This window comes from Tachyglossus aculeatus, chromosome 24 (genome assembly GCF_015852505.1).
Source record: "Tachyglossus aculeatus isolate mTacAcu1 chromosome 24, mTacAcu1.pri, whole genome shotgun sequence".
Lineage (NCBI taxonomy): Eukaryota > Metazoa > Chordata > Mammalia > Monotremata > Tachyglossidae > Tachyglossus > Tachyglossus aculeatus.
Window position 1 is genome coordinate 28947087 of NC_052089.1, and position 27216 is coordinate 28974302.

Consider the following 27216-nt stretch of genomic DNA (forward strand, 5'->3'; position numbering starts at 1 on the left):
GCACTGAAACAGATAGAAACGTTATCAGTTCGGCTACAGCCCACTCGGGTCTCGCAGTCTACCTTCCCCCCCCATCTTTCAGATGAGGAAACTGAAGCCCTGAGAAGGGAAGTGACTTGGCCGAGGTCACACAGCAGACCAGTGGAAGAGCTGGGACTAGAACCCGGGCCTCCCGACCCCCAGGCCTGTGCTCTTCGATCCCGAGAGGGTTGACTAGGACTAGCAGAGGCCGGGAGCGTGAGGGGCAGTGCTCTGCACATAGTAAGCGCTCAATAAATACGATTGATTGATTGATTGATTGAGGGGCAGCAGCCTTGGCTACCGAGAGAGGGAGGTCGGCTAGCGGCGATGGCAGAAATGAGGTGGGAAGGTCGAGCAAGGAAAGGAACCCTGGAGATGACTGAGGCGGATTTGGGTGGCAGGGAGAGAGGTTCCAGGCCGGGCTACACCCTCTAGACTGTAAGCTTGTTGTGGGCAGGAAATGTGTCTGGTTATTGTTATTTTGTCCTCTCCCAAGCTCTTAGTACAGTGCTCAATCACTCAGTAAATGCGATTGAATGAATTGAATCATCATCATCATTCGTATTTATTGAGCGCTTACTATGTGCAGAGCACTGTACTAAGCGCTTGGGAAGTCCAAATTGGCAACATATAGAGACAGTCCCTACCCAACAGTGGGCTCACAGTCTAAAAGTCCAATTGAATGATTGGGTATCTGCTGTGTGTTTTAATCTTGGACGCAATTAATGTTGGGGAGGTGGCCGGGGGGGACAGTGATTGGGATCTTTAAGTCCTGCAACGTCAATATGCCTCAAACCTTTCCCTTGCGGATTTTTCTCGTTTGGCCAAAGGGACCAACCCAGCCCCTAACAAATGGAAAAGGAACGTCCCATGCAGTGATGTAAGGGACGGCATTCTCGACAGGCCCCGTGTTTGGGGGAAGTGGCTCCCAATCGTCGTGCCGGTGGGCGACTGGGTCTCCCCCTCCAACCCCGGCCGTGAGCGCGGACCATCCCGGCGTCCCCCCGCCCTGGGACCCCCGTCGTCGGGCCAGCCGATCCAATGTTCCCCCCGCCCGTTGGCCAGGGCAGAATCGGGGCTGCTACTGCTGGCCACTTTTTCCATTCCTTTCGTCTGGCATTTAGATTCTAACAAATAGTTCCCCGAGAAATGCCAGGAAATGACATTCGGGGCCATATGTTCTGAAATGACTGTGAAATGGGAGTCCTGCAGGGAGGCATTGCAGCAATATAAAATCTATAGTCCTACGTTGTTTTTAATGGCATTTGTTAAGCACTCAGTATGTGACAGGCACTGTACCGAGCGGTGGGCTAGAGACAAGGTAATCGAGTTGGACACAGTCCATATCTCACATGGGGCTTATGGTCTTAAGCTCCGTTTAACAGAGGCATAGAAAGGCCAAGTGACTTGCTCAAGGTCACAAAGCAGACAAATAATAATAATTATTATTATTGGGCTCACAGAGAAGCAGCGTGGCTCAGTGGAAAGAGCCCGGGCTTTGGAGTCAGAGGTCATGGGTTTGAATCCCGGCTCCACCACAAGTCTGCTGTGTGACCTTGGGCAAGTCACTTAACTTCTCTGAGCCTGTTACCTCATCTGTAAAAATGGGGATTAAAACTGTGAGCCCCACGTGGGACAATTTGATCACATTGTATCCCCCCCAGCGCTTAGAACAGTGCTTTGCACATAGTAAGCACTTAAATGCTATCATTATTATGAATAATAATAATAATATAATATAATAATTATAATAATAATAATGGCATTTGTTAAGCGCTTACTATGTTCTAAGCACTGAGATGGCGGATCTGGGATTTTAATCCAGGTCCTTCCGAGTCCCAGGCCCGTGCTCTATCTACTAGGCCATGCTGCTTTAATAAATATCAAAGAGCAAAAGGGACTCTGAGGTTGTTCAGTGGTGGATTTGAGTGGGGACGCCGTGGTCGCAGCTTTATAAGGACGGTGCTGGAGAGCATTCTGTGGCTTCCCTAAGTGAAGAAATGTTTGTGTAAATAAAGTTTGTCATCCTGGAGCAGAGAACTGGCCACTCTGTTGGTAAACCTTCCGATCACAGGCTCAAGTTGCCAAAGTTTAGCCGGTGGTGACTTTGCCTTATCTTGCCTACCCCACCCAGCACGCAGAAGGTGAAAGTGAGATAGGAAGTGAGACTCGACAGCATCGGGAGCCACCGTGCACAGTCTCGTTGAGTTCCAGGAACTCAAACATCTAGGATCTCATCTTTGTAACTCAGTTTTTCTGTCAGTAAATTCTCAGAAACCCTGGAGCATGTGCAGGGATTTCTTGGCCTCTCTCTCTTCCCCAGCTTCTCTCCCTTGGCCTCTCTCTCTTAGTCCCTCTGTCAGCCTCTCTCTCCATCAGCCTCTCTCTCCGTCAGCCTCTCTCTCCGTCAGCCTCTCTCTCCATCAGCCTCTCTCTCCGTCAGCCTCTCTCTCCGTCAGCCTCTCTCTCCGTCAGCCTCTCTCCCTGTCAGCCTCTCTCTGTCAGCCTCTCCCAGTCAGCCTCTCTCCCCATCAGCCTCTCTGTCAGCCTCTCTCTCTGTCAGCCTCTCTCCCTGTCAGCCTCTCTCCCTGTCAGCCTCTCTCTCCGTCAGCCTCTCTCTCCGTCAGCCTCTCTCTCCGTCAGCCTCTCTCCGTCAGCCTCTCTCTCTGTCAGCCTCTCCCAGTCAGCCTCTCTCCCCGTCAGCCTCTCTGTCAGCCTCTCTCTGTCAGCCTCTCTCTGTCAGCCTCTCTCCCCGTCAGCCTCTCTCCCCGTCAGCCTCTCTCCCCGTCAGCCTCTCTCCCCGTCAGCCTCTCTCCCCGTCAGCCTCTCTCCGTCAGCCTCTCTCCCCGTCAGCCTCTCTCCCCGTCAGCCTCTCTCCGTCAGCCTCTCTCCCCGTCAGCCTCTCTCCCTATCAGCTTCTCTCTCCGTCAGCCTCTCTCTCCTTCAGCCTCTCCGTCAGCCTCTCCGTCAGCCTCTCTCCCTGTCAGCCTCTCTCCCTGTCAGCCTCTCTCTCCGTCAGCCTCTCTCTCCATCAGCCTCTCTCTCCGTCAGCCTCTCTCTCCGTCAGCCTCTCTCTCCATCAGCCTCTCTCTCCATCAGCCTCTCTCTCCATCAGCCTCTCTCCATCAGCCTCTCTCTTGGCCTCCCTCGGCATCCCCCTCCCTTGGCCTCTCTCCCCCTCAGCCTCCCTCCCTTCCCCTCGCTCGTCCTCTCTCTGTCTCTCTCTCGCTCTCTCTCATCCTTTTCCAGTGTTCAAGCAAGAGAACAAGTTCCCAGCCTCATAGGCCCCGTCGGCCCGTTCTAGACGAGGCTCTGGCCAGAAAGCCAAGCCAATGAGCCCAGTGGATGAGCGGAGTGGACCGTCCCTCTACCTGTAAGGCCCACTGCTGTCGTGGTCTCCCGGGTGCCCGCAGAGCAGATTTGGGGCTCCCTGCAGCCCCCGGGGTGAAATGTGCCGGAGATGGAAATGTGCTGCATTTCATCCCTGCCCTGGCTAGCCCCGAGAGGATTTGTTAAACAGTTGTTATGTTCCAAGCACTGTTGTAAGCGCTGGCCTAGATAGAAGGTAATCAGGGTGGATCCAGTCCGTCCCGTGAGGTACTCACTGTCTTCATTGCCACTCTATTTATTTTATTTTGTTAGTGTGTTTGGTTTTGTTCTCCGTCTCCCCCTTTTAGACTGTGAGCCCGCTGTTGGGTAGGGACCGTCTCTATATGGTGCCAACTTGGACTTCCCAAGCGCTTAGTACAGTGCTCTGCACACAGTAAGCGCTCAATAAATACGATTGATTGATAGATGTTTGTACATATTTATTACTCTATTTATTTTACTTGTACGCATCTATTCTATTTATTTTATCTTGTTAGCGTGTTTGGTTCTGCTCTCCGTCTCCCCCTTTTAGACTGTGAGCCCGCTGTTGGGTAGGGACTGTCTCTATATGGCGCCAACTTGGACTTCCCAAGCGCTTAGTACAGTTCTCTGCACACAGTAAGCACTCAATAAATATGATTGATCGATTGATTTGACAGATGAGGGAACCCACGTGTTCCGACTCGCAGCCTGCGCTCTTCCCTCTAGAGCGTGCCGCTTTTCCGACGGGTCTGGAGCCGGCCTGGCCCTTAAACCGGGCCCATGTCCGGTCCGTAGGCTGAGGGCAGGCGGGCAGAAGCGGGGGATAGCGGGTTCCCCGGGGACTCGCCCCTACCGCCTCTGTGGATGGGGCTCAAATTAGCCCTCACGGCCACTAGCCCCAGTGGGCCAGTTCGGCCCCGACGGCCTTTTCTTCCCAAGTGATTTTCCCTGACCGCCGTTCTCACTTTCGTCAGCAAATGGTCTCTGCTTCCTCCTTCTCTATCTCTAGAGGTTTGCTCGCCGCAGACTTCCTCTAACTAGGGAGTAGAAACATTTAGCAATCGGGGGTAGTTACTGCCCACGAAGAATCTGATCTATCGGGTGGAGCTGTATGCAGGCCGTACGGGCAATGCGGTCTTTTCTAATGGAAGATCACCTCCTACCTGAAAGGGTCTCGGTATAAAGGCCCATTTGGATTTGTTCATTTGCTCTGCACGTCCTCTTCTTTCTCCTCTGACGATTCAATCAATTGTATTTATTAAGCACTTACTGCGTGCAGAGCACTGTACTAAGCGCTTGGGAAGTACAAGTCGGCAACATATAGAGACGGTCCCTTCCCAGCAATGGGCTAACAGTCTAGAAGGGGGAGACAGACAACAAAACAAAACATGTGGACAGGTGTCAAAATCGTCAGAACAAATAGAATTAAATTATATTAAATTACATGCAATTACATACTTATCTGTAATTTAGTCATTGCTATTAATGTCTGTCTATCCCTATAGACTTTAAGCTCATTGTGGGCAGGGAATATGTCTGTTATTGTTATATTACCCTTTCCCAAGCACCTAATACAGTGCACTGCACACAGTAAGCACCCAGTAAATACGATTGAATTGTTACTGAGTCTGCTGACTCTTCCCCCTGAGCTTCCAGTCCTGCACCTTGTCCCATCACATCTTTTTTTTTTAAAGTACTTATAAAACACTTGCTGTTTTCCTGTCACTACTAAGCACCGGGGTGGTTTCAAGGTAATCAGGTTGGAGACAGTCCCTGTCCCACATGGGGCTCACAGTCTTAATCTCTATTTAACAGATGAGGGAACCGAGGCCTAGAGAAGTTGTGACTGTTTTTTTATGGTATTTGTTAAATGCTTCTTATGTGCCAGGCACTGTGCTAAGCGCTGGGATGGATAGATACAGGTTAATAAGGTTGGATACGGTCCCTGTCCCACGTGGATCTCACAGACTTAATCCCCATTTTACAGATGAGGTAACTGAGGCCTAGAGAAGTAGTGAAGTGACTTACCCAAGGTCACACAGCAGATAAGTGGCAGAGCTGGAACTAGAAGCAGCGTGGCTCAGTGGAAAGAGCACGGGCTTTGGAGTCAGAGGTCAGGGGTTCGAATCCCGGCTCTGCCACATGTCTGCCGCGTGACCTTGGGCAAGTCACTTCACTTCTCTGAGCCTCAGTTACCTCATCTGTAAAACGGGGATTGACTGTGAGCCCCACGTGGGACAACTTAATCACCTTGTATCCTCCCCAGCGCTTAGAACAGTGCTTTGCACATAGTAAGCGCTTAACAAATGCCATCACTATTATTATTATTATTATTAGAACCCACGAGGTACCCCTTCCCCTGCCCCCAGCCTCCTGCTCATCTTTCCCCTCCCGGGCATCCCACCCGGAGCTGGGGCCCTAGAGGAGGCTGGTTTTGTAAAGCAAAAACCAACGCAACGTAGAGCAGAAAAGGGGTGAATTTGAGCAACGTAATAATAATGACGATGATGGTATTTGTTAAGCGCTTACTACGTGCCAAGCACTCTTCTAAGCACTGGGGTAGATACCTGGTCATTAGGGTGTCCCATGTGGGGTGTGCCGTCTTAATCCCCATTTTCCAGATGAGGTAACTGAGGCACAGAGAGGTTAAGCGGCTTGCCCAAAGTCACACAGCAGACACGTGGCGGTGCCGAGAATAGAACCCACGTCCTCCGACCCCCAAGCCCGGGCTCTTTCTGCTACACCGCACCGCCAGGGCCGTTCGCCGTAACTCGAAGCGTCTGGAGTAGAGGTCGGCCCCGCAGGTGGCTGACACGCAGGGTACAAGGAGGAGGAGGAGGAGAAAAGATGGTGGGGAAGAGAGGAATCTGATGAGGCATATTCTTCAGGCTTCCCTCTAGGCTGGAAGCTGGTCGTGGGCAGGGAATGTGTCTGTTTTACTGTTGTATTGTACTCTCCCAAGCGCTCAGTACAGTGCTCTGCACACAGTAAGCGCCCAGTAAATACAATTGACCGACTTCCATTGCTGTGCCCTCTCCCGGCGCTCTCCCATGGATTCTCCTCCATGTTGCTTCCGATGCTGTTTTGTCATTTTGTTTTGTTAGTTTGGTTTTTTATTTTGTTAGTATGTTTGGTTTTGTCCTCTGTCTCCCCCTTTTAGACTGTGAGCCCACTGTTGGGTAGGGACTGTCTCTATATGTTGCCAATTTGTACTTCCCAAGCGCTTAGTACAGTGCTCTGCACATAGTAAGCGCTCAATAAATGTGATTGATTGGTTGATTGATGCTGTTTGGCAGCTTCCCCAGTCAGGCCCGGCCCGTAAGCGCTCAACAGATACGATTGAATGAACGAATGCCCCCTTTCCTCGCCTGGCCAGGGGAGCTGCGGGCCAGCCCCCCTACAAGGTGGCGGTTGCTCTTCTAAATGCGGAATTTCTCTCCCCTTCCTTCGTCCTCCTCGTGCCTGGGAATATGTTGCCAACTTGTACTTTCCAAGCGCTTAGTACAGTGCTCTGCACACAGTAAGCGCTCAATAAATACGATTGATGATGATGGGAAGACTTACCTCTTCTCTGCGGCTGCCCCTTCCATAATGATGATAATAATTGTGGTATTTGTTAAGCGCTTGCTTTGTGCCAAGCACCATTCTACACACTGGGGCAGATAGAAGGTAATCAGGTTGGGCACAGTCCCTGCCCCACATGGGCTCACGGTCGTAATCCCCATTTTTCAGATGAAGGAACTGAGGCACAGAGAAGTGAAGTGGCTTGCCTGAGGTCACACAGCAGACTTGTGGTAGAGTCAGGATTAGAACCCACGTCCCCCAACTCTCAGGCCCGTGCTCTTTCTGCTGGGCAACCCAGAGCTACTCACATCACGAGAAATCACCGTTGAATTTGGACCGGTTCTTTCCAACAACCCAACAGCGAGGCCGTTCTAACCCGGGCTCAGGGCATCCCCTTTGGGTGGACGTGACGTTTACTGCTCTGTCATTCATTCAATCGTATTTATTGAGCGCTTACTGTATGCAGAGCACTGTACTAAGCGCTTGGGAAGTACAAGTCGGCAACATACAGAGACAGTCCCTACCCAACAGCGGGCTCACAGTCTAAAAGGGGGAGACAGACAACAAAACAAAATATGAGGACAGGTGTCAAGTCATCAGAATAAATAGAAATAAAGCTAGATGCACATCATTAACAAAATTAATAGAATGGTACATAGAATAGAAAATAAATAGAGTAGTAAATCTGTACAAACATATATCCAGGTGCTGTGGGGAGGGGAAGGAGGAGAGGAAAAAGGGGGCTCAGTCTGGGAAGGCCTCCTGGAGGAGCTGTCCTGCTGGGATTCGCCTACAGGCTCTCGCTGAAAGACCAAGGGCGGCCCGGTGGGTAGAGCCGAAAGGTCTTGCCGACAGCAGCTCTCTGGAGGAGTCTGACCTTCTGAACAGCCGTGCTCGCCCCACCCGACAAACACAGGAGAATTGCCTGCCTACTGTGTGGGCACCTCCCATCCGTCCACCAGGCTCAGCAGAGGAAAACAGGAAGTGGTGTATCTTGGCTTGGCTCGACTTCTCAGAGGTTTCCGATTATGACCCTCTCGTACCGACCGTAAATCACTATCACACCCGTGGAAAATCTCTCGCAAGCCGGGGCCATACTTTCTTCATTCATTCATTCATTCAGTCATATTTATTGAGTGCTTACTGTCTGCAGAGCACTATACTAAGCGGCAACATATAGAGACGGTCCCTACCCAACAGCGGGCTCACAGTCTAGAAGGGGGAGACAGACAACAAAACAAAACATATTAATAAAATAAAATAAATAGAATAAATATGTACAAGTAAAATAAATAGAGTAATAAATATGTACAAACATTATGTCCATTTCTTCTTCCTAAAGGCCCTCTCTTTCCCTCTCAGTTGGTCTCCCTCCCTCCACCTCTTTCCCTCACTCCCTTGGGCTGAAATGGGGACCCAAAGCGATATTCCCGGGACAGAAAATGTCCGTCTATTGTTATGCTGTACTCTCCCAAGTGCTTTGTACGGTAAACACTCGATAAATACAATTGAATAAATGAATGAATCATCCCTGACCCAGAATTTAGCAGCGGATTGGTCCATCAACTCGAAGCCTAGACACCGGGTGCCGAAATAAACTAGACTTGGAATGAGGCTCGAGGAACATGTAGGAACGTATTGGGGTTCCTCTCCCGTGTTTGGGGGGGCCTCGGGATGAAAAACCCTTGTCCGGCACAAGGCACAGGGAGATAGAGAAATTCAGCGTTCAGGCAGGGGCGGCTCAAGGCAAGTGTGTTTTTCCTAACCGGATCCCACATTTTTTTGTAGCATCTGCAGAGAAAGAGGCGATCAAAGCCATGTACTCCAAAGTCCTGGACGCCTACGGACTCCTAGGGGTGCTGCGATTGAATCTCGGTAAGTGTGGCCCCCGGGCAGCTGGCCCCAGATAGGTCGTCCCCTTACGCCTTCCCCAAGGGGTCGTTGGGCCCCAAAAGAGGAAGGAGAACCTTTTGTGCGCGTCTGGTGGTTCCCATGCTCAGTCGACCAGTGGTCAAGGTGGGGCGGAGGAGATCCTTTCAGAGGATCTGGGAGAGGTGGAAGGGAAGGAGGGAAATCCCGGGGGGCTGGGACCCCCACCTCAACTCGTTCAGTCCCCCAGCTTTCCATCCGGGCATCCGGGGGATGGCTGATGTCTGGGCATCAGCCCTCTCTGGAGCCTCCCCAGCGTGTGGCTCCGAGAAGGGGCGGCAGCGCGTGGCCTCCAGGATAAGTGGTCTGGACCAGTGTCATGGTTGGGGGCGACTTTTGCAGGTGCTGGGGAGACCCCAGAGGTGTTCCCAGAGCTGGTCCTAGGAGGTCGGCCTTGGGGCCGGAGGCCTAGTTGGTTTTGCCAGCCCACCAGGCATCCCCACCACTTCCCATCTCCCGGAATGCCATCCCTCAGGGAAAGGCGGGGTTGAGTTCCCCAGAGGCAGCTGCTGTCTCTTCCTGACACTTGTTCCCCTTATAGCCCCTCTGGACTGTAAGGCCGTTATAGGCAGGGAACATGTCTGCTAATTCTGTTGTACTCTCCCAAGTGCTAAGTACAGTGCTGTGCATGTAGTAAGCACTAATTGATTGACTGATGATGCCAGGAAGCTGCTCTTGAGCTGCTCTTCAGCCTCCAGTGTGGCCACACTCTTCCGGTCTTGCTCCTTCCTTCCATTCAATCATCAATCAATTGTATTTATTGAGCGTTTACCGTGTGCAGAGCACTGTGCTAAGTGCTTGGGAGAAGGCAATATGAGATTTAGTAGATGACATTCCCAGATGACACCTGAGATTGTTTTTTTTTAAATGGCATTTATTAAGCGCTTACTATTTGCAAAGCACTGTTCTAAGCGCTGGGGAGGTTACAAGGTGATCAGGTTGTCCCATGGGGGCTCACAGTCTTGATCCCCATTTTACAGATGAGGGAACTGAGGCACAGAGAAGTGAAGTGACTTGCCCAAAGTCACACAGCTGACAATTGGCAGAGCCGGGATTTGAACCCATGACCTCTGACTCCAAAGCCCGGGCTCTTTCCACTGAGTCACGCTGCTTCTTGTGTTCCTGTGTTCTCGTGTTCTTGTGTTCTCGTGTTCTTGTTTGGTTCTTAAAGCAGAAGAGCTCTCCTGTAATCACATATGACTGTTCAGCCAGTGGTATTTATTGAGCACTTACTGTGTGCAGAGCACTGTATTGTTCAAAAGAGATGTATAGGGGATCCCTGCCCATATGGAGTTTCCGGACTAGAGGGTTGCGGGACAATCATCTGTTGTTGAGATTCAGGAATGTTTTCAACAACAAACTGTTTTAGCCAATAATAGAACTAGACTGTTGCTCTGGAAATCTGGTTTGTAAATCACGACATCAGCCTTAAAAAGATGGGAAAAAAACTAGCGAAACCCCAGGAGATAACATTCGAGTTGGATTTTGAAAAATGTTCCTTAAGGTTCCTCACGCAACTCAGCCTCTCTTCACAGGAGACACGATGCTGCATTATCTGGTTCTGGTCACTGGATGTATGTCCGTGGGAAAAATCCAGGAATCGGAAGTTTTTCGCGTGACTTCCACGGAGTTCATATCCTTACGGAACGATTCTTCCGACGAGGATCGCATTTCTGAAGTGCGCAAGGTTTTAAATTCCGGAAACTTCTACTTCGCGTGGTCCGCCACCGGAGTCAGTTTGGATCTGAGTCTGAACGCGCACCGTAGGATGCAGGAGCACACGACCGACAATAGGTTTTTCTGGTGAGCTGATCTCTGCGGGCCGGGCGTGGGAGTCGGAAGGTCCTTGGTGCTCGGCCTGGCATCGCCACTTGTCTATTCCGTGACCTTGGGCAAAGCATTTTACTTCTCTGGGCCTCAGTTGCCTTATGTGTAAAATGGGGAGCCCCATGTGGGACAGGGACTCTGTCCGACCTGATTAATGTAAATCTACCCCAGCGCTTAGAACAGCGCTTAACAAATACCACAGGTATTATTATTAATTCTCTTGAGCTTCCTCCCCATCAACCGTTTTCTGTTATTTCTTCCCCTTGCCCCCCATCCCGTCCCCCTCCCTGTCAGCATAGAGACAAGAGAAGCCGGAAGTTGGGAACTGGCGGCCAAGATGGCCAACACTGGCCGGACCGTCTCTGCATTTCAGACAACTGCTCTCCCCCTCTCAAATCCTTACTGAAGGCACATCTCCTCCAAGAAGCCTTCCCCTACTAATCCCTCCTCTCTTCTTTTTCCACTCCTTCTGCATCGCCCTGACTAGCTCCCCTCATTCATCCTCCCCACACTAGACCCGTGGCACTTGTGCATATATCTGTAATTTTTATGTATGTACATATATATATAAACTCGCCATCTAAACTCGCCTGCCATCTAAAGCTCAATATGTCCAAGACTGAACTCCTTATCTTCCCTCCCAAACCCTGCCCTCTCCCTGACTTTCCCATCACTGTTGACGGCACTACCATCCTTCCCGTCTCAAAAGCCCGCAACTTTGGTGTCATCCTCAAAAACCTCCAGTGGCTACCAATCAATCTGCGCATCAGGCAGAAACTCCTCACCCAGGGCTTCAAGGCTGTCCATCCCCTCGCCCCCTCCTACCTCACCTCCCTTCTCTCCTTCTACTGCCCAGCCCGCACCCTCCGCTCCTCCACCACTAATCTCCTCACTGTACCTCGCTCTCGCCTGTCCCGCCATCGACCCCCGGCCCACGTCCTCCCCCTGGCCTGGAATGCCCTCCCTCTGCACATCCGCCAAGCTAGCTCTCTTCCTCCCTTCAAAGCCCTACTGAGAGCTCACCTCCTCCAGGAGGCCTTCCCTCACTCAGCCCCCTCCTTCCTCTCCTCCTCCCCATCCCCCGCCGCCCTACCTCCTTCCCCTCCCCATAGCACCTGTATATATGTTTGTACAGATTTATCACTCTACTTGTACATATTTACTATTCTATTTATTTTATTTTGTTAATATGTTTTGTTTTGCCGTCTGTCTCCCCCTTCTAGACTGTGAGCCCGTTGTTGGGTAGGGACCGTCTCTATACGTTGCCAACTTGTACTTCCCAAGCGCTCTGCACACAGTAAGCGCTCAATAAATACGATTGAATGAATGAATATATATTAATGTCTAGACTGTGAGCTCATTGTGGCAGAGATTGTGTCTGTTTCTTGTTACACTGTACTCTCCCAAGCGCTTCATACAGTGCTTTACACACAGTAAGTGCCTGATCATTACGAGTGAATGAGGAATGAAGCGAGCGGGTCTCCCGGAGACGTGAGCGTGGTGAGAGGGAAAACGTTGCGGGTTCCCTGTGTCGTAGGAACCAGTCCCTGCACCTGCACCTAAAACACTACGGGGTGAACTGCGACGACTGGCTGCTGCGCCTGATGTGTGGCGGCGTGGAGATCCGGACCATCTACGCGGCTCACAAGCAGGCCAAAGCCTGCCTCATCTCCCGCCTCAGTTGCGAACGGGCCGGAACCAGGTTCAACGTGCGCGGCACCAACGACGACGGCCACGTGGCCAACTTTGTCGAAACCGAGCAGGTATCTGGTCTCCCGGGGCGGCGGGCCGGGGTCTCTGGCTCCTTTCTGGAGCCCCCAAAGTGTGGTGGAGGAGCCGTTGGTTGGGGGAGGTAGCGGTGAGCCCCCACCTGGGATGCCACCTCTCGGGAGGGCCCTGATTCAGTTGAGTTAAAATGGCTTTTTTTGTTGTTGTTCTTTTAAATAACATTTGTTCGGCGCTTACTATGTGCCAGGGACTATATTAGGCGCTGGGGTAGATACAGGCTTATCAGGTTGGACACAGCCCCTGTCCCACTTGGGGCTCACAGTCTTTCTCCACCACTTGTCTGCTGGGTGACCTTGGGCAAGTCACTTAACTTTTCTGTGCTTCACTTCCCTCATCTGTAAAATGGGGATTCAAGACTCCGAGCCCCATGGGGAACAACCTGATTACCTTGTATCTACCCCAGCGCTTAGAACAGTGCTTGACACATAGTAAATACCATCATCATTATTATTATTACTCCCCATTTTGCAGATGAGGGAACTGAGGCCCGGGAAAGACAAGTGACCTGCCCACAGTCACCCAGCAGACAAGTGGCGGAGCCGGGATTAGAACCCAGGTCCCCAACTCCCAGGCCTGTGCTCTTTCCAATAGGCCACGTTGCTTCGCTGAAGCAGAGTCCCAGACCCGCGTTTCTGCCGACTGTCCCAAGAGACTCATAGAACTTCAATCTAAAATGCCGCGATAGCTGTCCTTACGATGACGTTTCTGAAGCACGCCTGGTGTTTCCCCAAAAGGGTACCCTTCAAGGGGGAAGGGGGTGTCCTCTAGAGAGTCGGGAAAGAAAGTCTTACCGCTAGAAATTGAAGCGTGGCCAATGGTGGGGTCGAAATGAAAGTAGGTCAAAATTTAGAATTGAATCTGGGGAGCCCTTTATCAGCACTCGAGGTTAGCTTCTGAAAGAAACGGATGAAAAAGAGCCGTCAGGTGGGAAAGGTTGCGGCTCACAAAATTGCAAGGGGAGGTAAAGACGGATAGAGACCAGCAAGCAGTCAGACCGGGGACATCACCTCTGAGGACCACACTCCTCTGAGAGCCGCCAAGTTAAAAAGAAAAATGCATGAGCAGTAGAGATGGGTGAAAGTAGTGATTGTGTTCATTTTTTGAAAAATGCCCTAAAATCAAAGCTGCTCTTGGGTTTTAAAAATCTGACGCCCCACCATGTTTCCTCTCTTTGAACTTGTCTCAAACAGTAGTAGTAGACTGTGAGCCGACTGTTGGGTAGGGACCGTCTCTATATGTTGCCAACTTGTACTTCCCAAGCGCTTAGTACAGTGCTCTGCACACGGTAAGCGCTCAATAAATACAATTGATTGATTGATAGTAATAATAATCATGATGTATAATAATTATAATGGCATTTATTACACGCTTACTATGTGCAAAGCACTGTTCTAAGCACTGGGGAGGTTCCAAGGTGAGCAGGTTGTCCCACCTGGTGCTCACATCTTAATCCTCATTTTACAGATGAGGTAACTGAGGCTCAGAGAAGTGAAGTAACTTGCCCAAAGTCACACAGCTGACAATTGGCGGAGCCTGGATTTGAACCCATGACCTCTGACTCCAAAGCCTGGGCTCTTTCCACTGAGCCACGCTGCTTCTCTATGTATCTGTTACGTGTTACTATGTGCCCAGCACTGTACTAAGTGCTTGGGTAGCAACAAGATGATCAGGTCAGACACAGTCCCTGACCCACAATGGGACTCAACAGTCTAAATTGGAGGGAGGGCGGAGAAATAGGGACGATAAGCCACTCAATCAAGGTCCCGCAGCAGAAAAGGGGCAGGGTCGGGATTAGAACGCGGGTCCTCCAACTGCTTCGCCCATGCTCTCACCACTAGACCACACTGCCATGTGATGTTGAAAAATGGAGCAAGACGTAATATTTTTTAGGGCAGTCTCCCACCAAACCCGTGGTTGGGAAGTTTGGAGGCATTTTGATTGTAAAAATTGTCTCCAGTAGACGGGCACAGAAGTAAGCCGGCAGGATCGTTGGCCAGATGAGCATTTCAACTCCGGGTTTAGCTGATTCGCAGCACGTTGGACACCATTTCAGTCTTTGGTGGCTTAGCTCAAAACTGCCTCGTGGAATGCCCTGATGCGGTTTTGTTTCTTTTTAGGTCATCTTCTTGGACGACTGTATAGCTTCCTTCATACAGATTCGTGGATCCATTCCATTGTTCTGGGAGCAGCCCGGCTTACAGGTATGGGTTTGATTATTGGACGTGTTCTAAATCATTTCTTTTATGCTGAGGAGGTTGAGAAAAGCCTTCGAGAGTCTGCTGAGCCCTTTTTTCAGGGCCGGGGGTGGGGTGGGAAGGCGGGGAGGAGGGAACCGGGGAAGGACAAGTTCTGTTTGGTATAGAAGAGTGTTCCCTCCTTTCTAGCAGGGTGTGCCTATATTTTTTTCAGGAGCTCTTAGAAACTGGGCCCAACACGTTTGAATGACTCCCTGAGGGTAGTTTTTATGATATTTGTTTAGCACTTACTGTGTGCCAGGCACTGTGCACTCATCCTCCAGACTGTGAGCTCGATGTGGGCAGGGATTGTGTCTGTTTATTGTTGTATTGACCTCTCCCAAGCACTTAGTACAGTGCTCTGCACACAGTAAGCGCTCAAAAATATGATGGACTGAGTACTAAGTGCTGGGATAGATTCAAGCTAATCCCCTTTGAATCCTTAGTGGACTTTCCTTAGGGTGTCCCTTTAGTCTCAGCTTCCCCCCGACACCCTTCCTGATCTAACGGGGAAAATTTGGGAAGAACAGTTGCTCTCAAGTGTCACCTGCCCACCAGATGACGGCTCCTTCCATCTCTTCAGTGTTTTCTGGTATTCTTGGGCGTGAAATAAGTAGCCTCGAATCTTGCGGTTGCTTTATTGTCCATGTATTCGTTTCATGCATTATATTGGTCTGCTTGTGGATATTTCACTTTCACGTGGGAGTTTTTTGGAAGGCCTTTATTGGGAAGACTATAGATTAGCTTACTCACTTGAGGCTGGGAATCGCACTCCGGTTCCCTTTCTGGGCTTATTTGGAGGCAGTTGCCCTCCCGGCCAGGTGGGTGGACAGGTTCATCTCATCATCATCATCATCAATCGTATTTATTGAGCGCTTACTATGTGCAGAGCACTGTACTAAGCACTTGGGAAGTACAAATTGGCAACATATAGAGACAGTCCCTACCCAACAGTGGGCTCACAGTCTACAAGGGGGAGATGGACAACAGAACAAAGCATGCGGACAGGTGTCAAGTCGTCAGAACAAATCAATCAATCTTATTGAGCGCTTACTGTGTGCAGAGCACTGTACTAAGCGCTTGGGAAGTCCAAGTTGGCAACATATAGAGACAGTCCCTACCCAACAGTGGGCTCACAGTCTAAACAAATGGAATTAAAGCCAAATGCACGTCATTAACAAAATAAATAGAATGGTAAATATGTACAAGCGAAAGCTCTTACTATGTGCAAAGCACTGTTCTAAGCGCTGGGGAGGTTACCAGGTGATCAGGTTGTCCCCACAGGGGGCTCACAGTCTTCATCCCCGTCTTACAGATGAGGTAACTGAGGCACAGAGAAGTGAAGTGACTTCAGAATCGTGGGGTTCACTATATTCTGCACGGTTAAAAACGGCCTGTACCGAAAACAAGCTTCCCGATAATGCAGAGATTCCTCCAAGAGTTCGGCCCTTCCTTGACTGTCGGTCTTCTTGGTCCAGAGCTCAGTTTTGTTTTATTCTTTAAAGGTATTGGTTATGTGCTAACTGTATTCTAAGCATAATTTTCCCCCTTTTAGACTGTGAGCCCACTGTTGGGTAGGGGCCGTCTCTATATGTTGCCAGCTTGTACTTCCCAAACGCTTACTACAGTGCTGTGCACACAGTAAGTGCTCAATAAATACAATTGAATGAATGAATGAATGAAAGCACTGGGATAGATAAGCAGCGTGGCTCAGTGGGAAAGAGCCCGGGCTTTGGAGTCAGAGGTCATGGGTTCAAATCCCGGCTCCACCACCTATCAGCTGTGGGACTTTGGGCAAGTCACTTCACTTCTCTGAGCCTCAGTTCCCTCTTCTGGAAAATGGGGATGAAGACTGGGAGCCCCCCATGGGACAACCTCATCACCTTGTATCCCCCCCAGTGCTTAGAACAGTGCTTTGAACATAGTAAGTGCTTAATAAATGCCATCATTATTATTATTATAAGCAGAGTGACGTAGTGAGTAGAGCACAGGTCCGGGAGTTAGAAGGTCATGGGTTCGAATTCCAGATCTACCAGTGGTCTGCTGTGTGACCTTGGGCAGTTCACTTCACTTCTCAGTACCTCAGTTCCGTCATCTGTAAAACAGGGATTAAAACTGAGCTCCACGCGGGACAGTGGCTGTGTCCCACCCGATTTGCTTGCATCCACCCCAGAGCTTAGTAAGAGTGCTTACAAAGTAAGCACTTAAAAATACCACTGTTATTATTATTATTATACGAGCAAGACAGGTTGGCCACCAGTCCTTGTCCCACATGGGACTCACAGACTTCGACCCCATTTTACAGGTGAGGGGACTGAGGTCCCGAGAGGTTAAGTGACTTGTCCAAGGTCACTCAGCAGGCCGGGATTAGAGCCCAGGCCCTTCTGACTCCATTAGGCCATGCTGCTTCCCTTGGTTTTGTTGGCTGTCACCCCCTTCTAGACTGTGAGCCTGTTGTTGGGTAGGGACCGTCTCTATATAATAATAATAATAATGATGGCATTTATTAAGCGCTTACAATGTGCAAAGCACTGTTCTATGTGCTGGGGGGATACAAGGTGATCAGGTTGTCCCATGTGGGGCTCACAGTCTTAATCCCCATTTTACAGATGAGGTAACTGAGGCCCAGAGAAGTTAAGTGACTTGCCCAAAGTCACACAGCTGGCAATTGGCGGAGCCGGGATTTGAACCCATGACCTCTGACTCCAAAGCCCGGGCTCTTTCCACTGAGCCATGCTGCTTCTCTATATGTTGCTGACTTGTACTTCCCAAGCGCTCAGTACAGTGCCCTGCACACAGTAAGCGCTCAATAAATACGAAAGAATGAATGAATGAGTGCGTGTATTTTAGTAGCGGGATTTTGGACAGGTCGGGCTGGACTAGGTGATATGACTCAAAGAATTGGGCTCATAAGCAAGAATTCCATTTTCTTTGAAATACAGCTCTCTTGAAACCAAAGGTTTCAGACTTTAAACAAAAGTGGCATTGTGACTGGTATTTAGAGACTAGGGTGCACAGTGAAGAAAATTGTTTCATTGCTGTGGGAAGCACCCAAATTAAGCTGATGATTGATAGTTAAATGGTAGGTCGATTCCGGCTTTTCCTCATTAGGCAAAATCGGGATTTAAGATCTCCAGACTGAAAGACACCATACTGGTGAGAATTGAGTGTTCCTGCTGCTACTGGTTGGTCAACATCTGTATTATTGGGAGCTGCTGAGTTTTCAGGTGAAGCTCAATGAATCAGTGGTATTGAGCGCCTACTGTGTGCAGAGCACTGAACTCAGCGTTTGGGAGAGTACGATCATCATCATCAATCGTATTTATTGAGCGCTTACTATGTGCAGAGCACTGTACTAAGCGCTTGGGAAGTACAAATTGGCAACATATAGAGGCAGTCCCTACCCAACAGTGGGCTCACAGTCTTAAAGGGGGAGACAGAGAACAAAACCAAACGTACTAACAAAATAAAATAAATAGAATAGATATGTACAAGTAAAGTAAATAAATAAATAGAGTAATAAATATGTACAAACATATGTACATATATACAGGTGCTGTGGGGAAGGGAAGGAGGTAAGATGGGGGGGAGAGTAGATATATTCCCTGAAGCAGCATAGCCTAGTGAGAAGCAAAGTGGGTAATAATAATAATAATTGTGGCATTTATTAAGCGCTTACTATGTGTAAGCACTCTTCTAAGCGCTGAGGAGGTTACAAGGTGATCAGGTTGTCCCACAGGGGGCTCACAGTCTTAATCCCCATTTTACAGATGAGGGAACTGAGGCACGGTGAAGTGACTTGCCCAAAGTCACACAGCTGACAAGTGGCGGAGCCGGGATTTGAACCCATGACCTCTGACTCCAAAGCCCGGGCTCTTTCCCCTGAGCCATGCTGCTTCTCAATAGAGCATGGGCCTGAAAGTCGAAGATGATCTAGCCTCCCCGGGGGGCAGGGTCCTAATGGTCAAGGCCCTCAGGAGATGGAAGATGGGGTAGAGACACATTCTCTTCTCCCAAGCCCGTGGGAGGCAAAAATAGCCAAGTACGTTCTGTTCTGGAACACGAGCGTTTGCTCCCGGCCAACGTTTTGTTTAGGGAAACCCGCCCGTGCCACTTGCTTTTCCGAGCCCACATCCTGGTCCCTCCAGACTAGGATGTGACATTGTGAAACCATTCCCCGGCTCTCCAACGGTCTGCAGTCCGACGTGCTTTGGGGGAACGTGAGATGGCAAGGGCTGAATGTATGCCGAATTGGATAGAACGGGTGCACCTCTCTGATGGAGCCGAGGCGGAAAATAAAATCAGCAGAGGAAGCAATGGATGGGGGGAACCGCGGCAGCCCCGGGCCTTGTGGGGGCCAGGCAGCCTGCCGTTGCATCATCATCATCATCATCATCAATCATATTTATTGAGTGCTTACTGTGTGCAGAGCACTGTACTAAGCACTTGGGAAGTACAAGTTGGCAACATATAGAGACAGTCCCTACCCAACAATGGGCTCACAGAGCAGTGTCACCCCTATCCTAGGCTGCTGCTCTCCTGTGACACCCCCCCAAACCCAAGTCCCCTCCAAAGTAGAGCGGCAGACCGAGGAGGGAGAAAACCACTGGCAAGAGGTTACCTTAGGTTGTACTCCAGAGCTCACAAGACCTATTCATCAATCAATGGTGTTTGAATGCTTATTAGGTGCAGAGCACTGTACTAAGTGCTTGGCAGAGAAATAATAATAATAATTATGGTATTGGTTAAGCGCTCACTGTGTGCCAGGCACTGCTTTGGGGTAGATAGAAGATAATTGAGTTGGACACAGTCCCTGTCCTCACAATCTTAATCCCCATTCTACAGATGAAGGAACTGGAGAATAGAGAGTGGTTGGCCCAAGTCACACAGAAGACAAGGGGCGAAGCTGGGATGCGAACCTGGTCCTTTTGGTTAGTGCTCTATCCATTAGGCCACGCTGCTTCCAAGCAGAAGCCCAGAGTACGATCCAGCAGAATTAGCAGGCACTTTCTCTGCCCCGAGCGAATTTACAGTTTTGAGGGAGAGGAATAATAGTGATGGCATTTGTCAAGCGCTTACTATGTGCCAAGCACTGTTCTAAGCGCTGGGGGGGATACAAGGTAATCAGGTTTTCCCACATGGGGCTCACAGTCTTAATCCTCATTTAGCAGATGAGGGAACTGAGGCACAGAGAAGTTAAGTGATTTGCCCAAAGTCACGCAGCTGACAACTGGCGGAGCCGGGATGAGAACCCATGACCTCTGACTCCCAAGCCCTTTATCGTTCCACTGAGCCATGCCGAGCCACGCTGCTTCTGAGGAAGACATTAATATGAATAATTTATAAAATATAATTTAAAGCTATGTACATAAGTGCCGTGGAAAAGGCCAAAGAAAAAAAGTTCTCGCAAAGGTCAAGAAAGGCTCCGCAACATTCCACCCCTATTCCTTCGGCGGTCGGTGTCCGGGATCTGGAATTTCTTCATTCTGACAAACGTGCCGTTGGCATAGAAAACCGATCCCCGGCCCTGTCTTGTGGATGTGTGGGAGGGAGAGGGCGAAATGATATCTGAACCTGAAGGTGGAGGTCTGTATTGCCTAGTATTATTACTGTTATTATTAGTATTGTTATCATTATCATACTTAAGCACTGTGGAAGAAAAACCTCACGGACTCTGTGATGTGTTCGAGCGGGTATGTTAGAGACAAGATTATTGCTTCGAGCGCTTCTTGTAGCACTAGTAGGGAGTGGAGGTTGATGGACAGAGATTGCTCCGTCCGTCAAGGCCAGCTCAAATCTGAGCAATCCAGAGCTTCTTTATGTTCAATACAGCATCTAATTTAAACCAAGAGTACTATCTGAGCCTGTTGTTGGGTAGGGACCGTCTGTATATGTTGCCGATTTGTACTTCCCAAATGCTTAATACAGTGCTCTGCACACAGGAAGTGTTCAATAAATACGACTGAATGAATAAGTAAAACAGGATAGGCAGCAACAAATCCTTGAGATGGGGTTCTCCATCCAGCCTCTGCCTTATTCTGAAGGTGATTAAATCCCATTGAGCAGCTGACTAACAGAGGTCCCGATTAGATCAAGGAGGTAGCTTCATCTTGTTCTCAGCTACTCCTTTCAGAAGACCAGAGAACAAAAGCAGGATTCATTCATTCAGTCGTGTTTCTCGAGCGCTTACTATGTGTGGAGCACCGCTCTAAGCGCTTGAGAGAGTACAGTACAACAACGAATAGACACAGTCCCAGCACACAACGAGCTCACAGTCTAGAGGGGGAGACAGACATTAATATGAATACGTAAATAAATTAATAAATTACAGATATATGCATATGTGCCGTGGGGATGCGGAGGAGGGTGAATGAAGGGAGCAAGCAGCCATAACGATACAGTGCAACTGGAGTGACACAGAGTGTTTCAGGGTCACATTGTTTTCAAGAACTAAGAGGCAAGGTAATATTTTATGCATAGTTTCAGTTTACTGATCGCCTGAGTGCTATTATTGTTGAATGCAGGAAGAATTGAAGTGGAAAAGCTTGTCAATCGATAAATGAGATGAAAAAAAAAACCGAAGCATTCTAGAGGCTTGCGGGCTATTGACCTTGAAGTTATTCCCAAACAAATGTACCTGTTGTAGCCCTTTGAAAAAGAACAGAAATGGGTAAGCAGGAGGCATCAGTGATCCCAGGGGCTTTAGAAAGCATAAAAAGACCTCTTCATTTTGGCCAGGGAGTCTGCCCTGGGGTCAGCATCAGGAGGAAAGAGACCTTTGTAAGAAAGCACAATTAAATGCCTCGAGATCCAGTGGAATGTAGGCGGGGCAATCGCTCTAAATGAGGTAGTAAAGGTGGGGGTCAAGAAATCAAAAATAAAGCGAGCTGCAGGCTTATATCATCATCATCATCAATTGTATTTATTGAGCGGTTACTGTGTGCAGAGCACTGTACTAAGTGCTTGGGAAGTACAAATTGGCAACATATGGAGACAGTCCCTACCCAACAGTGGGCTCACAGTCTAAAAGGGGGAGACAGAGAACAAAACCAAACATACTAACAAAATAAAATAAATAGAATAGATATGTACAAGTAAAATAAATAAATAAATAGAGTAATAGTAGAGTTATAGAGTGACTGTGAGCTTCTCTCCTCAGAAGGAACTAGAGAAACTTTGATACGGGGGTGAATGGCCTGCACTTTTCGAAACACCAGGTACCGGCACACGGGCTGATGGGATGAATGGCGGGGTTAGCGTTTCCGAGCACCTCCTCGGGCCAAGCCCACAGAAAGGAGGGGTCGGAAGCCGGGTGTCAGACTATTCCCGTTCCCCGCTTCTCGGCCCAGCCCTGGGGATCGGCTGGCCCTCGGCAGCGGTTCAAAATTTTCAGCCAGTTGACCCATCGATTGATTTTATTGAGCGCTTACAGGGTGCAGTGCACCATACTAAGTGCTTGGGAGAGTCCGATATAACAGAGTTAGCAGACCCGTCCCCCCACTCACCACGAGCTTCTAGAGGGGAGCTTTCAGGCCCAAGAGTGGCTTTGGGATTCTCTGAGTCCGGGGGGACTGTGATTTGTCTGTGATTCTAAAGACGGTTTGGTGACCAGACTGTGGCACTAAGGTTTTCTGGGGGTTTCTGTGCGAGTGATTGAATCCTGGAGGTTGGAGGGGTGCAGAGCCAGGGAGACAAGACTCCAGGCTGCCAGGGACAGGGCTGGGGAAAGGTGCATCCTGGTCCCGTCACGGAGGAGATGGCCCACGGTTCCAGCTGATTTCTCCTCACTCCTCCATCCCCACGGCACATATGTAAATATCTGGAATTTATTAATTTATTTATGTATTCCTATTAATGTCTGTCTCCCCCTCTAGACTGTGAGCTCGTTGTGTGCTGGGACTGGGTCTATTCGTTGTTGTCTAATTCGTTGTTCTCCTCACTGATCTGGCCCAACTGGGCGGGAGTTAGACTGTGGGGAGAAAGGGAGAGACGGAGGAACGTCTTCGAATGTGAAACACAGGGCCGTGGGTGTACCTGGGAAAGCTTAATATAATAACAATAATAATAATAATAATGGCATTTATTAAGCACTTACTATGTGCAGAGCACTGTTCTAAGTGCTGGGGAGATTACAAGGTGATCAAGTTGTCCCACAGGGGGGCTCACAGTCTTCATCCCCATTTCACAGATGAGGTAACTGAGGCCCAGAGAAGTGAAGTGACTTGCTCAGAGTCACACAGCTGACAAGTGCCGGAGCCGGGCTTTGAACTCATGACCTCCGACTCCAAAGTCCATGCTCTTTCCACTGAGCCACGATGCTTCTAATCCAGTCGATCAATCCTTACTATGTACTGAGCACTTCCTGCTTGCAGCGCACTGAACTAAGCACTTGGGAGAGTCTTCTAGACTGTCTTCTAGACTGTGAGCCCAGTCTTGGGTAGGGACCATCTCTATATGTTGCCAACTTGTACTTCCCAAGCGCTTAGTACAGTGCTCTGCACACAGTAAGCGCTCAATAAATACGATTGATTGATTACAGCACAACAGAGTTGGTAGGAACATTTCCTGCCCCCAGTGAGCTTCCACCTTAGAGTCGGTAGAAATGGTTTAGTCGCTTGAAGACGCACGGGTCTGTATCCTTGCTTGCTGCCTGTTCAGTCCTCTCGGGATTAGAGCAAAGGAACGTCATTAATGGACAACTGGCAAATAGCTTTATGTCGTTGGTTTACCGTAACGGTCGATTCTTCAGTGACCTACTGTGTGCAGACCACTGTACTAGGTGCCTGGGAGAATACAAGAGAGTTGGTAGACAATTCCTGCCCTTCTGAAGTCCAACTTTATCATTGTCGTTTCGTGTTTATTTAATACCAGCTGTATTCAGCGCGGTGTGCATGATGTTAGGAATTATTCAAGGAGAGTGAGAAGGTGAGGCCTACCCTTGAGTGGATAAACCGTTTCTCTAAAGTTGTCTTTTGCGGGCTGTTTCGGGTCGGTGATTTAATCGCTGTTCCTTTTTGAAGGTGGGGTCCCATCGAGTCCGAATGTCCCGGGGATTCGAAGCTAATGCACCCGCTTTTGACAGGTAAAACCGTTGTTTCCCTTTTTTTTTTTTTATTGCCTTGGCTTTTCGTTTGCTATTACGAGATTGATTTCTCTTGAAGGGACCTAAATGGAATTTATCGCTGGAAACCTTCCAGTGACTCCTTTCTTCGTGCTTTTCTGTAGGCATTTTCAAACACTTAAAAACCTATACGGGAAACAAATTATCGTCAACTTGCTCGGAGCGAAGGAAGGAGAGCATATGCTGAGTAAAGCTTTCCAGGTATGTGTGATGGATTGAGTCTCCCGGGGTCTCCAAAGATGTTTTGCCTATCGGGTGTGGGTTGCAGTGGCCGCACAATGTGCCCAGGGTGACCGCAGGCAGGGCGCTGTCATTTACTGCTCCTGGACTTGGGATAATTTCCCCATGTAGAGGCGATGCTCTGCCTGATGGACTTTCAGCAGGGTGGTCCGGTTGATGGGGTCCACGTCAGCAGAGCACTTTTTGCTGAAATACCAACCGTGCCACGGGCCACAACCGGTGGCCCCAAGAAACCGAGGCCCCAAGAGGATCGGCTTCTGTCTCCAGGTTCGGCGGCGGGGCAGTGGCGGGGCCAGCCCCGAATCGCCTGAGTCCAGGGCCAGTGCTCTTTCCATGGTGCCATCCTTCCCCTCATGAAATAGATGGACATTCTGACCTCATCCTTCTGTGGACAATTATCCAGATGCTTTCGTTGGGAAGCTTCAACCTTGGAACCATTAATGCGGTGGAGGAGGGATGTGGTCGCTAGTTCTCTGGCGAAGTAACTGCTTGGGATCCATTAATCAATTGATGGTATTTATTGAGCGCTTACTGTGCGAAGAGCACTGTACTAAGTGCTTCGGAGAGTGCAATATAACAGACACGCTCCCTGCCCTCAATGAACTTACGGTCTAGAGGATGAGCAAAAAAGTGCCTCTCATTTGAATCACTCATTTGCAGTCATGACTCTCACAATCATCAGTAGTAGTAATCATGCTTATTAAACGCTGACAGTGTGAAGGGCACTGTACTAAGCGCTGGGAGAGAGCACATGGGTGGGAATTAGACACATGAGGAACAATCAGTGGTATTTTTTGAGCACTTACTACGTGCAGAGCGCTGCACTACGGGCTTGGGAGAGTACAGTACACCAGAATTAGTAGACAAGTTCCCTAATGAGCTTACCGTCTGGAGCAGTGAAACACTCACAGATTAAGGCGGCATTAACGATGAGGACAAGTATACAATCCACAGAATAGAATTCACATCATTAGGGAGCTGTAGTTAGAGGAGCAGAATTTCTCCTCGTGATTCAGAGACCACAGCAATGGTTATGTAGGCCTAAAGGGTGGCGGCTAACCAGGAAATTGGGCATCAAATCCTGGAAATATGTGTCGTCCTTGTTGCTCATATTTAAACTGGCATTGGTGGCAACTTTTCAGATGTAGAGGACAGCCTCAAACTTGCTCATCCCTCCGAGGAAGCAGGTGTTGGATGAATGTTTTTTGAATGGAGGATTTGGTAAATGAGTGATGGGCTGAAACAAAGCCAAGCATTGCAAATAACAAACCTGTTCAGTAAGGAGGGAATTCTTGTTTGTGTTGGCCTTTGCAGCCTTGTCTTTGTCAGGGTATAAAAATCACTTTCAGTAGTGTCATCTTCAATCCCGCTGATGGGGGTGTGGTAGGCTGTGGGCGTTCCTTGCCAACAAGGATTTTATAATCTAATAGGACAGGTATCGACGGATTTACAAATAGGGCGAACGGGAGTTAACACAGAGACGAGGGAGAGAAGAGGAGAGGATGTGTGTCAGGGTGAAATCCTAGGAGGAATAATTGAATGTGCATATTGAAACAGGCAAAAAGCAATAAGTAAAATAAGATTCTAAGAGCACAGCATGGTAGATGCCCAAGCACAGCAGACAGTGAGTTTTCGTTGTGCTGTAGCTGATGATGGAGCTCGGAAGCATATGGCAAGCAGCCAAGGAGCATGAGAGTTCCTTAGTGAACTGATGCGCCCTCACTTTTGGGTCTCGTAACGGATGTCACTCTTCAGAAACTAACAGGAACAGGGGGAACCATCTCTTTAGGATCGTGGGTATCGAGACTAAACCGTGCCAGTGAAGTCCTCACCTGCTTGTGATTATTTTAAAGAGACGGAGGAGTGTGTGCTCTTAGGCAAAGGAGAATGCAAACTATCGATTGAAATTAAGGGTCCCTCAAAAGTGGTAGAATATGAGAAGGAGCCGTCTATTGCTGAGGCCGGAAGTGATCGTTTTCTTGACCTCACACAATTTTGAAACTAAGATTCGGGAGTGTGAGCGTACCCCAGGGCTTTTAAGCTACTACCAATTGTAGGTGCCAGTCTTCTTCCGTCCATTGACTTGGGCCTTTTTCCTGATTCCAGAACCACTTAAAAGCTTCCGAACACGCCGTCGATATCAAAATGGTCAACTTTGACTATCATCAAATGGTTAAAGGAGGAAAAGTGGAGAAATTGCACAGTGTGCTGAAACCTCAAGTCCAAAAGTTCTTGGAGTGCGGATTTTTTTATTTTGATGGAAGTGACGTGCAAAGGTTTGCTCCTTGTTTCTTTACGGCTCTTAGAGTTAGAACGCTGTCCCCTCTAGGTCGACTGTTCAGGTCACCAGAAGCAAGAACTCCTGTTGAATGATTTTAGGTTAAATACACCGCACTCTCGTTAGATGCAACGTGAGACGTGTATTACTTTTAAATTCAGCAAGGTGGTCTCCTCTTGATACCTTTGATCCTCTCTTTGGTGGGTGCCAGTCCGGGTTGGTGTGTTAATCCCAATTTCCACAACCGTGGCTCAGGGTTTTCCTCTGTCCCTCTCTTGCACATATTCCTTCTCGACTGGACGTATTCAGTACGGCAGAGTCGAAGCTATTCTTGGAACCCTCTAGACTGTTGTTAATGGTAATTATTATTATGGCATTTGTTAAGCGCTTACTATGTGCCAGACACTGTACTAAGCGCTGGGGTAAATACAAGCAAATCGGGTTGGTCCCTGTCCCACGTGGGGCTCACAGTCTCAATCCCCATTTTGCAGAAGAGGGAACTGAGGCCCAGAGGAGTAAAGTGACTTGCCCAAGGTCACACAGCAGACAAGTGGCGGAGCCGGGATTAGAACCCATAGCCTTCTGACCCTCAGGCCCGTGCTCTATCCACTATGCCATGCTGCTTCCCTGTTGCTTCTCTGCTGTTGTAGGAAGGGAATGTGTCTACCTACTCTGTTATACTGGATTCTCCCATGCCCTTATTATAGAGGTCTGCATACAGTAAGCGCTCAATAAATAGGATTGATGGATTGCTTGACCTCTGAAGCTTGGACCCATCTGAAGTCCTGAGGCACCCACTCCCATAGAGAAGCAGCATGGCTCAGTGGAAAGAGCCCGGGCTTTGGATTCAGAGGTCATGGGTT

General features: G+C 49.1%; 1 protein-coding gene across 1 annotated transcript in view; it reads left to right on the top strand.

Annotated features, from left to right (window-relative positions):
• Nucleotides 1–27216, top strand: part of SYNJ1 (synaptojanin 1) — a 79532-nt gene that overhangs the window by 1593 nt on the left and 50723 nt on the right. The window contains exons 2-8 of the mRNA XM_038766396.1: nt 8725–8811; nt 10401–10668; nt 12230–12455; nt 14598–14681; nt 23735–23796; nt 23940–24036; nt 26182–26351. Of these exons, the coding sequence (XP_038622324.1) occupies nt 8725–8811; nt 10401–10668; nt 12230–12455; nt 14598–14681; nt 23735–23796; nt 23940–24036; nt 26182–26351 (994 nt within the window). The remainder of the gene's footprint in view (nt 1–8724; nt 8812–10400; nt 10669–12229; nt 12456–14597; nt 14682–23734; nt 23797–23939; nt 24037–26181; nt 26352–27216) is intronic.